Here is a 13,332-nt window from a genome sequence, read left to right on the forward strand (position 1 = left end):
GTTTTGGTTTTGCACACGTTGGTCGTGCTGACCAATTGCGAGCGACTCTCAATTGTGACGCCACAAACAATTTGAGTTTTGAATTGGATCATCGCTGGAATTTTGCTTTTCTGGAGGAAAAAATAAATAAAATGCAAACGGACTACAATTTTGGAATTGGCGCACCAATTTGAGATCTTATCTTATCTTATTATTTGAACTCATGTAGAAAAAGCACACAAAGCAAGTTGTTGTCCACCTGGAGGCGGGGCTTCCACTGGTCATGGTCATCACCGCTCTGGCCCCGCCCCCACACTTTCCGCTTGTACTGGGAGTTGTTGGGGTCGGCGGGACGCCGGCGTGGCTAGAAAATTGCGAGCAAAGGTCCGGGCCCACGTCAGCGCTTCTGCCATGTCGGCGCTACTTCCTGTTCCGCGCGCCACCACCGCCGAGCCGCCGCCGTCGCCGCCCATCCTCCGACACACGGCCGTCGCCCAATCGGAAGCCGAGAGCGTCGTGGTCGAGTCCTGAGCGGGAGCGCCAATCAGATGCTTCTCAACACGAACATGGCTGATGGACGGCGTTACCTTGGGAACCTGACAGGCGCACAGGATTTTCCCAGAATGCTTTGGGGCAGCCAGCAGCATGACGTGGGCGGAGGGACGCGCCACACTCACCAGGTTCACCGTCTTCATCAGAACCTGAAGGAACGCACGCAAACGCTAAACATGCTAACTGCTGGGCCGGCCATTTTCACATACGCAATCCACAAGCTAGCAAAAAAGGTGATGAGCAAAATGTTTGGATGGGCCCGGATGGGCCCGGATGGGCCCGGATGGGCCCGGATGGGACCGGATGGGACCGGATGGGACCGGATGCGTGCTCAGCTAATCACCTCCACAAGAAGCTGCACGCTCGCTCATCAACCTACCGCCAAGGACGGCGCCTCCACGGCGTTCACCAGCACAACTTCCTGTTGGGCGGCGCCCAGCACGACCTGAGCCTGGAGCGCCGCCTGCCGAGCATCGCATCGAGGTTAGCTCGGCGGACAGGAAGTCAAGTTTTCATTTTCAAAGGCTTCACCTGCGCGCTCTCCAGCTTCCTGACCACAGTGTTGCTCCGCCTCTGCATGGCTTTGAGGCGCGCCTGCAGTTCCCCTCGCAGCCACTGGGGGACGGGCGTGTTGTCCACCGCCTGCAAGACGCAACGGCACGGACGGACGATGAGCGCGACCGCCGGCGGGCCAAAACGGCGACGGCGGCGGGCGCCACTTACGTCGGAGAGCCCGCCCACCTCCTTGGCCAGGCTCTGGGCGGAGTCCAGACGGGAGGAGGCGGGGCCCGTCATCCTGGCTGCGAGGGAGTCCACTTCCTCCAGCAGCGATTGGCCCGCCTCCCGAGCCTCAACGACACATTGCGCAACAGGTTAGCGGCAGCTGACCTAAGCTAGGCTACTCTAAGCTAATACGTTTTCCCCCTTTTTTTTTTTTTGCAAGACTAAAATAATGTGCAACACATCTGATGTGAGCAGTGAGCTCCCTGCCGAGGTGTTTTACAAAAAATAATTGACGTGTTTTCGTTTGAGCGCACACACACAAGTGCTGTCACTCAGATATTTTTAGAATTGATTATTCTACCGATTGTTCCATCCATTAATGAAATCATCAGGGAAAAAAATTCCTTTCGCATCAGAGCATATTACAAAAGCGTGTTTGCGGTCATGCTAAGATAACTTGAATTGCGTCCGGGGCGGGGCAACCGGGAAAGGGAGGCGGAGTCTCATGTCCGTTTGTACTAACCCGTGCGGCGTCCGTCCCCGTGATGGCGACAACGCGACTGATCCCTTTGACCAGCTGACGCTCGGACACGATCACCAGGTCGCCGATGGAGGCCGTCCGCAACAGGTGACTGGCGCACGCACACACACACGCTTACTGTACAGTGCATGAGGGGGCGGGGTCAAAGTGAGCGCTCAGGCCTTGTCACAAAAAAAGCGCGGCCTCACGTTCCACAGCAGAGTTCCACCGAGGTGCCGCCAACGGCCGGATGGTCCAAAAGTTCCGAAACCGGGACCGACACAGAGACCACTCGAACCGGGTCGGGATACACCTGAAGACGACAAGTGACGGTCAGCGAGTGACGGGGCTTCGAATGCGTAGCCGTTGTGGCAGCGCTCACCTCGTCCACCGTGCGCACATCCTGGATGGTCATGGCGGCTTTCAGGGGCACCTCTTGGACGTGCACCACCTGATTGGCCGCCACCGCTGCATTGACGCACGCCTCCACCTGCTGAAGCTGAGCGGCGCTCGGCGAGCCCTGAGCAGGAAGTGGCGCGTTAACGCCGCTCGACGGCTAGCCGGCTACTTGCCAAACCTTGACGCTGAAGTCGAAGCGCAGGCGGCGAGCGGACACGTGCGATCCTCGCTGGTGGAGCGACGGGCCCAGAAGGTTCCGAAGGGCCCAGTTGAGCAGGTGCGTGGCCGTGTGGTTGCGCATGCACGCCAGGCGCTGAGCCTGACGACAAAGGTCAACGGCAATTCTCAGGAGGAAGTCGCCCGGCCCGGACGGATGCCCGCCTGCTCTTTTTTTAATGTGCGTAGTGGGGCGTCTTCAAAACGGTTTTCAATCATGTTTTCTTCTTTGAATGGTTGAAGAAAATGACTCATTTCATGACTTTGCTCTTATTAGAAATAAAGCCGTCTTGCCTCGTGGTATCGGGGACGACTCGAGAGTCGAGAAGCCGTACTGGTCGGAAGGGGTGTGGAAAAAAAAAACAAGCGCTACCGAACATCCCCAGTTGTGATCCCACACGGTCACCTGGTCCAGATGAAGGTGGACGTGGTCTCCGGTCTGGAGGGTGTCGGGAGCCGTCACCTGGTGGATCACGTAGCCCGCCGCCGCCGTCACGTGCTCCACACAGAACGGCACTTCCTGACAAACGGGAAGTCAACGTGGTGAGAGCAGAGTGGCCGTGGCGACGCACTTCCTGTCCACTAACCTGCAAGTTGGCCCGTACAAAGTACCCGCGGTCGGCGTCCTGCCCGCCCTGCTCGGCGTAGAAAGACGTCCGGTCCAGGATGACGCCGCAGCGCTGACCCGCTTCCACTTGAGACACCAGCGCCGTGCCGTCAAACAGAGCCAGCACGCGCGCTCGGCATGCCAGGAACACTGCGGGGGAAACGCACGCCACGCGGCGTCACGTGGCGAGGCCGCAAATAAGCTGCTTGGCATGGCGATGTGCCACCTTTGCCCCTCCAACAAAGCGCTGACGGGCCGGCAAAACTGCCAAATGTTACGCCAACGCACATTTGGAATCGAGCAGTGGGCGTGTCCCTCCTAAGCCATGGGAGGACGGACACGCCCCTCTCAAACACACGCGTCAACCCAAAAGCGCTAACACACGCAACACAGGTGCGCACACTCACCGTAGCATTCCTGCTCAACGGCGTACTCGTACTTGCCGCTGTCGTCCGTGTGAGGGACGCCGTCTCGCTGCAGCTGGTCCAAGACCAGCACGCTCGCCGTCACAGCGGCATCGGCCCGCTCCGACGCCACCTGACACCATCCACGACATCACGCTTTTACGTCAGTCGCCGCCGCAAAGTGGCGCGCGTCCGCAAGGGCGGCACCTTGTGTTGCTTTGCCACCAGCCGTTCCACTTCCTGTCGGTCGACGGACACGCCCTCCTCGTCCAACATCAGCTCCACCAAGTCCAGCGGGAAGCCCAAGTCCCGGTACAGCGAGCACGCCACCGCCGCTAACACACACATCAATACATTTACACACACACACGGTACTGCTCAAAAGTGTGTGAACCTCTTGAGCAATTTGGACTTTGCAATGGTTTCGACCTGATTTTGTTGTTCAATCTGAACCGTTACATTTGATATGAAAAACAGGTTTTCCATGCATTGTTCTTTAAAAAAAAAAAAAATCAATTGTGTAGTCCAAACTAAATGAAAAAGCCTTTTTGGTCAATTCACTTGGGTGCAAAAGTAAGTGAACCCTGAGCCGCATTGCTTAAAACAAGCAGTCAAGTCGGATCAGGTCGGACAAATTGGGAGCTAAAGGAACCGCTGAAATGGACCAAATGAAATGAGAGGTTGAGAAGAAAGAAGAAATTGTGCATCACTGACTGAAACCCAGACAAAAGCACGTCACGTCTGTGGCCGCTTCAAATCCGGACTTCTTTCCAAATACTGTGGCGGGACCTGAAGCGGGCACTTGATGCTGGACGCCCTCCGACCTCTCTCAATTGGCAAAGCGGCAAAGTCCGTGCGAAAGACTGACAAGTCACTAACCAAAGTGTTTTTGCAAAAGGAGGTGCGATGATGTCCCACCAAGTCGCAACTTCGCACACTTTTGCAAGCATGCAAATTAGTTTTCCTCAATCAACGAGCGCCTGCTCAGTAATGGATGACATCATCGGCGTTCTTTTTCTTTTCGATGTCAGCATCGTAGATTTGGGCGCGACTAAATATTTAATAAGGTGATTCGATTTTTTTATACGAAAAGTCTGTGCATGCCTGCAGGGTTGACAAACTTTGGAGCAGAACTTTATACAAAAACGTTGTGCTTTACTCGCTCGATGCTTGTTGGAAACGTGCCACGTCGTTTGCCGTCCGCAGCTCAGAGCAAAATTCCCTGCTCGAGTTCCCTCGCAAAGCGTTGCTGCTGCCGAGACTTTTGAAGCGGCGAGGCCGCCATCTTGCTCCTCCCGAGATACGTTTCTCACCGTACGCAAATGAGAGAACATTTGAGACACGACTTGCAAGAAACGACGATTGATCACGTTGTCAATTTGTTCAACACCAACAAGACATTTTACAACATGTAGAAATGATGCGCTTGCTGATGTTTCCAGTAAGAAACTTTTTTTTATCGAAGCGGTCTTCGAAGCAGCACAAGCCGCGACCTTCGCTTGGAAATTGAAATCATCATCGGCCTTTTATGCGAGCGCCTCCGAGTTGTTAAAGTGTCATCTGATGCCGTAGAGCTCAGACAGTCGTCCGCTGGCCAGATGGGAGGAGCAAGATGGCCGCCCTGCGACTTCAAGGGCTTGCACGGCCGTGTTTGGGCTGTCGGTCGCAAATTCAGGTCAGCGAGTCAGCATCAAAGTCTGCTTTCTTGGTTCCTTGAATGGAAAAAAAAAGTGCTAAGCAAAACAAAACACACACAATCAGCGCTACAGGACCTTTTTTTCCTCATAGCAACAATTTCTCACAAGTTTTGACTTCCTTGCTCAGTTGTGCGCTCCAGTCGGGTGCAATTGGCGCCATGGCGGGAACTTGAGCAGGTCATTGACTGGCGAGATTCCATTTGAGATGTGTGCCAATTTCTCGCCATTTGTCCAACAAGCATGAGCGGAACTAGCGACAGCGCGCGTTAAGCGGCTAAGCTAAGCTTGGCTAAGCTAAGCTTGGCCGCTAGCCAGCGATTAGCGACGTCACCGGGAAAGAGCTTGCGTTGCGGCTCCACGGTGGCGAGCGTGCGTCGGATGAGCCTGCTGCCCTGCCGCAGATTGGACAGGAAGTGATCCTCGTTCTGGTTGATGACCTCCATCACCTGCCGCACACGTGTGGTCAGACACTTCCTGTGGGACGGCGGCCGCCCCCCGGCGTGGTGGACTCACCCTGTCGGCTTCGCGCCGCAGCTCCGGATAGACGTCGCCCTGCGTGCGCACAAAACAGCCGTTGGCGTGCGTGCGTGCGTGCGCGCGTGCGCGCGTGCGCAGCCGAGATGGCAAGCAATGAAGTACAAATACGTCTGCTGTACTCGAGTACTTTCCCCCCCACTGCCACTTTTCACATGCATCATTTGAACTCGACTTTCTCTACTTTTGACTCCTGAGATGAAATAATGGGCTCAATGATGTGCCAATCGCAGGCCGCGTTACGGCCCGCCTCCTTCGGGCCAGCTTGTGTTCGGCTCCACGTCATGAGATCCGCAAGACTTGCGCAAAACGGCGAACTCGTTTTGAGCTCGCATGAAGAGGAAATCCATCGGGATCGTACAAGCTTGCGTTTTTCGCCGGCGGGTACGAGAGGACATCGTTCCACGTCAGCAGCGTCGCCAAGCGCGTGAACGCTCTTGGGCGGAACGTTGACGGCTAAACGCTAGCTTTTGCCCTCCTCGCCAAAGGGGGCGTGTTCAGCCAAATAGTCACATGACGTCCGGATCTGATGGCTTTTACACGGCAGCCTGTAGTTTTTTTTTAAACTTTTACTTTTACTTTTCCCATCTCTGGTGTACCGTGCGTGTGCGTGCGTGCTTGTGTCGCATCTGTGCTATTTCCCTGCGTGAGAACACGTAATGTACGTACGGTTTGCTTGCACGTGCAGCGCGTGTGTGCGTGTGCGTGTGGTACCAGAACGCGTGCCACACACGGCACCAGGCTGGCCAGCGTTCCCGGCGGAGCTCGCAGGACCTCCGCGCAGAAGCGGACCGCCCGCCTCAGCATCCTCCTCAGCACCAGCCTGGCGGACAGAAGCACAACGGCGCCAGGCGTCACGGCCCGTCGGATCAAGCGGCCGCCCGCCGGCCCCCCGACTCACTCGGCCCCCGACATGCCGGGATGGACCCCGTCGGCGATGCAGACCGCCAGGGTGCGGGCGTGGTCGGCCACCACCCGGTAGGCCGCGTCCACCCGCGCCTCGAGACCCGTCCGGCCGCCGTACGCGGGCGCGCCGCTTCTCTGAGGAGGAAGGCGTGGTCAGTCGGACGCTGGCGTGGTCAGTCGGACGCTGGCGTGTGTTGCCGGCGTCCGACTACCTGCTGGATGGCGTCCATCAGCGGTCTGAAGAGGTCCGTGTCGTAGTTGGAGCGTTTTCCTTGCAGGACGGCGAGCAGCCTCTCCAGGCCCAAACCCGTGTCCACGCTGCCAAACGGCAGCGGGCGCAGCTCCCCGTCACGCTCCCTGAGGGACGCCACAAGATTAGGACGCGCGACTAAACCAGGCCTCTTGAAAGACATTTTCTTTCGTCGAGCAAAACCGTCTTCAAATAACCTCAACTTGACTTCTTGACGTTCAAAGGAGAATTTCACGTGAAGAAGAAGCAAGAGTTTGTCAAATGTAGAAAAAAAAAAAAAAAAAGCACAAACATGGCGGGAATGCGCGTGCGGCGGAGAAGGATTTTGTCAAAGCACACCTGGAGTCGAATGCGAGGCAAAAGAACTCCTTTGGTATCGGGGTACTGCGTCATTTCAAACTGGACTATCCTGCCTTTTTGTAACCGGCGCCAGCTGCAGGTCACGTGACGTGACGAGCGCCGCCGGGCGGAAGGCGGAAACACCTCCGACATCACAAAACATTTCCCAGGCAGGCCCCCGCCCGACCTGCAGGAAGATGGGCAGGTAGGCTTTCCGTACTCGATACTTTTCAACCTTACGCGCTGTCGACATGAATGAAGTGCAACGCAATGTTGCCCGTTCATGAAATCTCGCCAGCGATGAGCTCCATAGTGGAGCAACGTCCGTGACCCGACCAATACGCAGAAGCTAGTCTTGAGTTCGGCCGTTGTGTGGCCGTCACCCGAGTCACCTGACCTGGCTTGGCGCCTCCCCATCCATCTGGAGCCGGTATAAGAGTAGAGAGCCTTTTCAATAGATTAGACATTCTTCCGCATGCTAAGAGGAGGCGGCTCCGCAGCTGCGTGCAACGGAGAACGTGCCGTTTCCTGCCGGCTATTAATAGCACAGTGAGCCTTCAAAATAAAAGAGGAGTCGAACCTTCACCCATGGAGGACAGGGCCTCCCAATTGGCTCCTGATGCAGCTTTTGCAAAATCCCACCCACACAAGCGACGTCCTTTTCTCACAATTTGGGAGCATTTAAATAACGAACGGCTTCCATGTACGTATAAACGACTCAACTTGTATCTCGGAGCAACATTGCGTGTGTGCGTGTGTGTGCGTGTGCGCGTGTGCGCGTGTGCGCGTACCTGCTGTACTGCATGAAAACCAGGTTCCAGATCTCGACGACATCCGGACAGCCGGCGTTGACCAGGGAGGCGGCGTTGCGCCCCCCCACGTGGTCGTAGTGGATCTCGGTGCAGGGTCCGCACGGGCCCGTGTTGCCCATCTCCCAGAAGTTCTCCTTCAAGCCGAACGGAAGAAGGCGAGCCCGAGGAACCCTTGAGAGGCGGTTCAAGGTCGTCAGACCACATCACGGTCAACGCCCGCCCGGCGCTCTCGGCCTACCCGATGTCCAACCAGATGCGGCGCGTTTCCTCGTCCGCTTGCAGTCCCGAAGCGGCGTCGCCGGCAAAGTAGGACACGTAGAGCCTGTCGGACGCGATCCCGTAGCGCTCCGTCAGCAGCGTCCACGCCATGACGCACGCCTCTTCCTGCGGGCGCAACGCAGACAACAATGCAAGAGGACAACTTTGACGACGGAAGACGTGCTGGACGCCCGCCGGCGCTCACGCACGTAAGAACGGAAGCAATCGATGTCTTGCTGCAAAGTCGCAAAGTCGCAAAGTGTTGGTCCGAGCGAGCTTAGCTTGTTTGCATTCATGGAGGCCACAATTGTGCCCGGCAGAATGTCTCGGGTTCGTATGGCAACACAAATTGCGCTGAAGCCGTTTATTTATTTATTGGCAAAAAACGTTCCTCTTTTTAAACCACACCAGCCATTAGAGCCGTGAAATTCATGGAAATTCAATTACATTTTCAATTATTACACTCCACAATTACATAATCAGCACAATTATAAACACTTTTTTTTTTTAATTAATATTAATTTTCTAGTTCAAATGTATACATTTGCACCTGTTTTTAAATGTTAAAATAACAAATGTAATACATTTTGTTATTTATAGTGTTTCAAAGGATTTTATTTGTCTTCATATTTTATATTTGTTTTTGTTTTGTTTGACTGGCAGCCATTCTTACAGAAGCAACCGCCTTCGCTCCCGGCTGTTTGGCTGGATTTGGACTGGTTTGGCAGATCCGCACAATATTGTGTTTGAGTGCTATAAAAACATGGAAGCTACCAAGACAAAGATTAGAGTCTCTTCTATCATCAGGGGGGGGGGGGGTGGTTTTTTTTTGTTTTGCAGCAATTAGCATTAGAATGTTCATCATTATTCTCAAATTTGTTGAAACGGTGAAGAAAAGAGCTTTTTTTTTTCAACATGGCCCTGGTTGATCTCTTATACTCTGCTGCCACCTGCTGGCCGTTTGTGTAATAACAACCATTTCTTCAACCCTTCTTTGCAGTCGAGAGGCTGCATCAAAAGCCTCATGTATGCGCAGAACATTCAAAAACGTATACGTACGTTTTTGGGACACTTCAATGCGCCGTCTAAAAAAGTCATGTTGTCGCTTTTCCTACATCCTGCATGCTCCGGATGAGTATGAAGAGCCCTGACTGTTGTACTCTGACTGCACCCATCAGCTTTTCTCTTCTCTTCATAGTGGCGTGTGCGGACCCTGCGCACGCCAGTTTCTTTGGGGAAGGGAGGGGCGGAGTTCTGCTGACCTCATTTGAAGTCACGTCTTCGATTGTCAACTGTGGCTGTCGCTTTAAGATCGTGCGCGCACACGCACCACCATAAATAAATAAATAAACACGTATAAATAGACATTATTGTAAATTCAGTTTGGTCCAAAAAGAACTCGCACAATTATAGCGTTTCCATTTCATTTTTGGAATTGGCCTTAATATTTTTAAATGCTTAAACATTTTCTTGTTTTGGACCCCAAAATGAAGAATCGTTTGAATACCAGTGCTGATTATTTCCCCCGTCACGGACGACCCCCCCGAGCCCCGTTGGCACGTTTAGCCTGACTTTGCTAGCGCTGGATAGCGGCGGCGAGGACGCGAGACGCCGACCTTGAAGTAGTCGCCGAAGGACCAGTTGCCCATCATCTCGAAGAAGGTGTGGTGGTGCGCGTCCTTGCCCACGTCGTCCAGGTCGTTGTGCTTGCCGCCCGCACGCACGCACTTCTGGCTGTTGACCACGCGGCGGTACGACGCCATGGCGCTGCGGGGGTCCGCCGTCCCCAACAGGATGGGCTTGAACTGCAAGCGGCGCCAAAAGACCAAAACAAACATTGCGGTCACTTGGCTGGACTCTCATGAGAAACTCCCGACGCCATCTTGGGCCTCGTGGACGTGCGCTTCGGTCTGCGTTTGTGAGCGGAGGCCAGCGTGTGCAAATGTGACCCTTTGAGCAGACGTCTTTGTAAACGTGTTTCCTGTTAATAGAAGTACGTCATATTTATTGTACTTTTCATAAATTGTATGTTACATTTGATCACGAAACACTTTTTGTGAGATCATTTTGAGCATTCGACTTTTTTTTTCTCCACGCGTGACGTTTGCCCGGGACGGATTGCGCGTGTGCGTGCGCGGCACAAACGCTCTAAATTGTGGTCCAGATCCGGCCCACGAGATAATCTTGTAAAGTAAAACAAAAAAAAGAGAGTAATGTTGTCAGACAAAATCAAAACGTTTAAATTCTTAATTTCACAAGAAATCCTCAGATGAGCAACGCAACTTTAGCACAGATTTGACCCGGAAGTCATTATTTGATACACAGTTCTTTCCATTTACTGAAGCTCTGACTCCTCACAGGGGTCGCGGGGGGTGCTGGAGCCCATCCCAGCTGGTCGTGGGCGGGGCACACCCTCAACTGCTTGCCAGCCAATCCAGTGAGCACAAGCATTCACGCTCACAACCACACTTAAGGACAATTTAGAGTCTTCAAATAACCTGCCATGTATTTCTTTGAAATGTGGGAGAAAAGCCACGCAGGCACGGGGAGAACATGCAAACTGCACCCAGGAAGGCCAAAACCCGGACAACATCGCAATGCCTCTGCACTGCCCTCACCAAAAAGTTGTATACTTTAAGTACATAATAATATAGAGTGTGCTTAAGTATAGCCAAGTTTATTTTTCGAGTGTAATTATGCTTGTACTAAAAGTGAACTCCTTGGGAACATTTGAATGCACTTAAAAGTAGACTGAAGTCCACTTGGTAACATATTTTTACCCCGGTTCGAGACCACCCCCCGACCCCGAATCGCCACTCTCCAGACGGACACACGACTTGCGGTCACTGGCCAGTGTGTCCTTGAGCAAGAAGACACCGCAACGCGCGGTTCCGCCAGCGGTTCCGCCAGCGGTTCCGCCAGCGGTTCCGCCAGCGGTTCCGCCAGCGGTTCCGCCAGCGTCTGCGGCTAACCTGGTTCATTCCGGCGTTGACGAAGAGAAGGCTGGGATCCCCTCTGGGTCGGACTGGGGAGGACGGGACCAGCAGGTGTCCGTGCTCCCGCTCAAAGAAGTCCACGAAAGTCTTTCGAACGCGCGCGGCGCTGACTTCCGGGGGACACGCGCTCACCTGTCGAACCGGCCGGCCCGGCGCTCCGCTCGTCTGCCGAGCGGAGCCGAGGCTCCGGCGAAGCAGTCTGAGCATCGGCGGCCGAACCAGGAGAAAAAGAAAGGTCCGCCGAAAGAGAACCTGAAGGAGAGCAAGCTCGCAAACTCCCCTCGGACGACAGACGGATTGAGCTGTTGTTGGCCTTCCTCGTTGCTCTTCAACGGCGCGGACAAAAGCATCAAAGCGCTTCACTGCCACCTAGCGGCCCGAAGCGTACTGCGCCTCCATTGTTAGAACTTGCGCGCTTGTTGAGCGATTAAAAAATATTTCTCTTCAAAAAGCGCTCCAGCTTCGACACCATCCCCAAAAATCATCACGTGCGGGAGGTGTTAGGTATGTCGCTCCAAAACATTTCCACATTTTACATAATCGAACATTAAGACATTCAACAAAACACTTTGTCATTCGCATTCCAAATTCAAAATAACTCGCTCAAATTCACATTGGGAAGTATTTTCAACATTCCCCAAAAATATATATTTTTCTTAATGGTGCACTTCCCGTTGAATAAAGATAAATACAAAATGCTCCAGCACCCCCGCGACCCTAGTGAGGAAAAGCGGCCAAGAAAATGGATGGATGGATGGACAAAATGAGATGTTTGCAGCAGGTTTAGCAGAAATCTCTAGTCCTGAACATAAACAAAACAAAACCTATTTTAAAAAAAATAAAAAATAATTGGGGTAGGCCAACACACAACAACGAACACAGATCAAATCAAATACTTTATACAATGAATTGCATCAAAGCCTGAATCACAATTTGTAAAAAGCTCTCCTAAGAGGTTTTCGTGAAAACAAGGCAAATTTAAATTTGGAAAATGAGGCGCATTTTCAAAGTTTACAAAGTGAGTTTGGTGAGAAAGTGACAACGTTCAGGCTTCTTGTCCGACTCGAGTTCGCCTTCAGTCTCGTCTTCAAAAAACAAAAACAAAACAAACAAAAAAACTTCATAATAGCGACGTCTTTTTTTAAATCCACGTACAACTTTTGTGATGCGAGTTTTGTGTTCTGGCAGGCGACACTTTCGTGGGTTTTGCTGGAATTGTCTGTTATAGAATATTTCAAAGTTTCTCATTGGATGAGTTGAGATTTTGGTTTTTCAGACACACACACACACACTCACACCTCATGAGTGTGAACACAATTCGTTCCTGTGAAGTGTTCAAAGTCGGAATTGTTCAACCTCCGAAACATTTTTTCCCATAGGAAATAATGTAAATGCAATTCATCTGTTCCCCAGCTCCAAAAACAGAAAATGCCTATTTTAATTTCTATTTATGTCATAAAACATGTAAACAATAAAAAAATACCTTCCCTTTTGTTGTTGTGCTGCGATGGCTTCAGTGGAAGGAGAATGCGATGTTCATGAATGCTTGCTTTAGTTCAGTGCCGGGTTGGTGTATTTTACATCGGGCACGTCGATGGACTACCAAGGGGTCCTTGAGCGCCGTTTAGCATCAGGCACCTTGCTGGGTCCTTGTGCCCGTATTTACGAGGGCGAGATCATCTCCTTCCTAAATCCACCAGACGTTTTTCTTCTGGGCCCTCGTCAAAGAAAATGGCCGCGGCAGAACCCAAAAGCGCTGGCCAACGTACGGCGAACCTCCGCGAGTATTCCGCCGCTCTGCCTGGAAACCAGCAGCGCTCCGTCTCCACGACCGCAACGTGAGCGTCGGGCAACGCTCGGCAACGCTCGGCAACGCTCGGCAACGCTCGGCAACGCTCGGCAACGCTCGGCAACGCTCGGGTGTTCACACTTTGAGGCATTTTGGGGTCAAAGTCCGATTTGTACGGGTTCCGAGAAGTTTGAACTCCGAGGTTCCGCTACATATAATATTGTTAGCGTTGGTTTCAAAACACCGAGATGACTTTCTTTCCTGAATTGAACGTGGAGCGGCATTTTTGCATTTGGACCCGCTTTTGTTTGATTTCTTTTTTTTTTTTTGCATGCGATGAAAGCGAGACGA

The 13,332-nt window shown here is 52.8% G+C and overlaps 1 protein-coding gene across 2 annotated transcripts; it reads right to left on the reverse strand.

Moving 5' to 3' along the window:
* Positions 1–148: 148 nt before the first annotated feature.
* aars2 (alanyl-tRNA synthetase 2, mitochondrial (putative)) lies at positions 149–11,511 on the reverse strand. Of its 2 annotated transcripts, none has more exons than XM_077571853.1 (22): positions 11,169–11,511; positions 9,813–10,001; positions 8,177–8,322; positions 7,918–8,109; positions 6,750–6,894; positions 6,533–6,672; positions 6,346–6,454; positions 5,611–5,649; positions 5,429–5,543; positions 3,608–3,735; positions 3,404–3,533; positions 2,977–3,146; positions 2,796–2,909; positions 2,352–2,492; positions 2,157–2,294; positions 1,984–2,087; positions 1,778–1,886; positions 1,255–1,380; positions 1,063–1,173; positions 911–994; positions 567–680; positions 149–506 (listed from the first exon to the last, which is right to left on the reverse strand). In XM_077571853.1, the coding sequence occupies exons 1-22, from the start codon at positions 11,397–11,399 to the stop codon at positions 270–272; spliced, it is 3,012 nt and encodes a 1,003-aa protein (XP_077427979.1). In that variant the 5' UTR covers positions 11,400–11,511; the 3' UTR covers positions 149–269. The 2 variants fall into 2 exon arrangements, with proteins under 2 accessions (XP_077427979.1, XP_077427978.1); XM_077571852.1 differs by having other exon boundaries at positions 6,747–6,894.
* Positions 11,512–13,332: the final 1,821 nt, after the last annotated feature.

The sequence above is a fragment of the Vanacampus margaritifer genome, chromosome 7 (genome assembly GCF_051991255.1).
Source record: "Vanacampus margaritifer isolate UIUO_Vmar chromosome 7, RoL_Vmar_1.0, whole genome shotgun sequence".
Taxonomy (NCBI): Eukaryota; Metazoa; Chordata; class Actinopteri; order Syngnathiformes; family Syngnathidae; genus Vanacampus; species Vanacampus margaritifer.

Excerpts from the sequence above, each read along its gene's own strand:
- aars2 (XM_077571852.1), bottom strand. The coding sequence starts at position 11,399 with ATGCTCAGACTGCTTCGCCGGAGCCTCGGCTCCGCTCGGCAGACGAGC. Across the intron at positions 1,174-1,254 it reads AGGTGGGCGGGCTCTCCGAC|GCGGTGGACAACACGCCCGT; the intron begins GTAAGTGGCGCC and ends TGCGTCTTGCAG. Across the intron at positions 507-566 it reads GCGCCTGTCAGGTTCCCAAG|GACTCGACCACGACGCTCTC; the intron begins GTAACGCCGTCC and ends GCTCCCGCTCAG.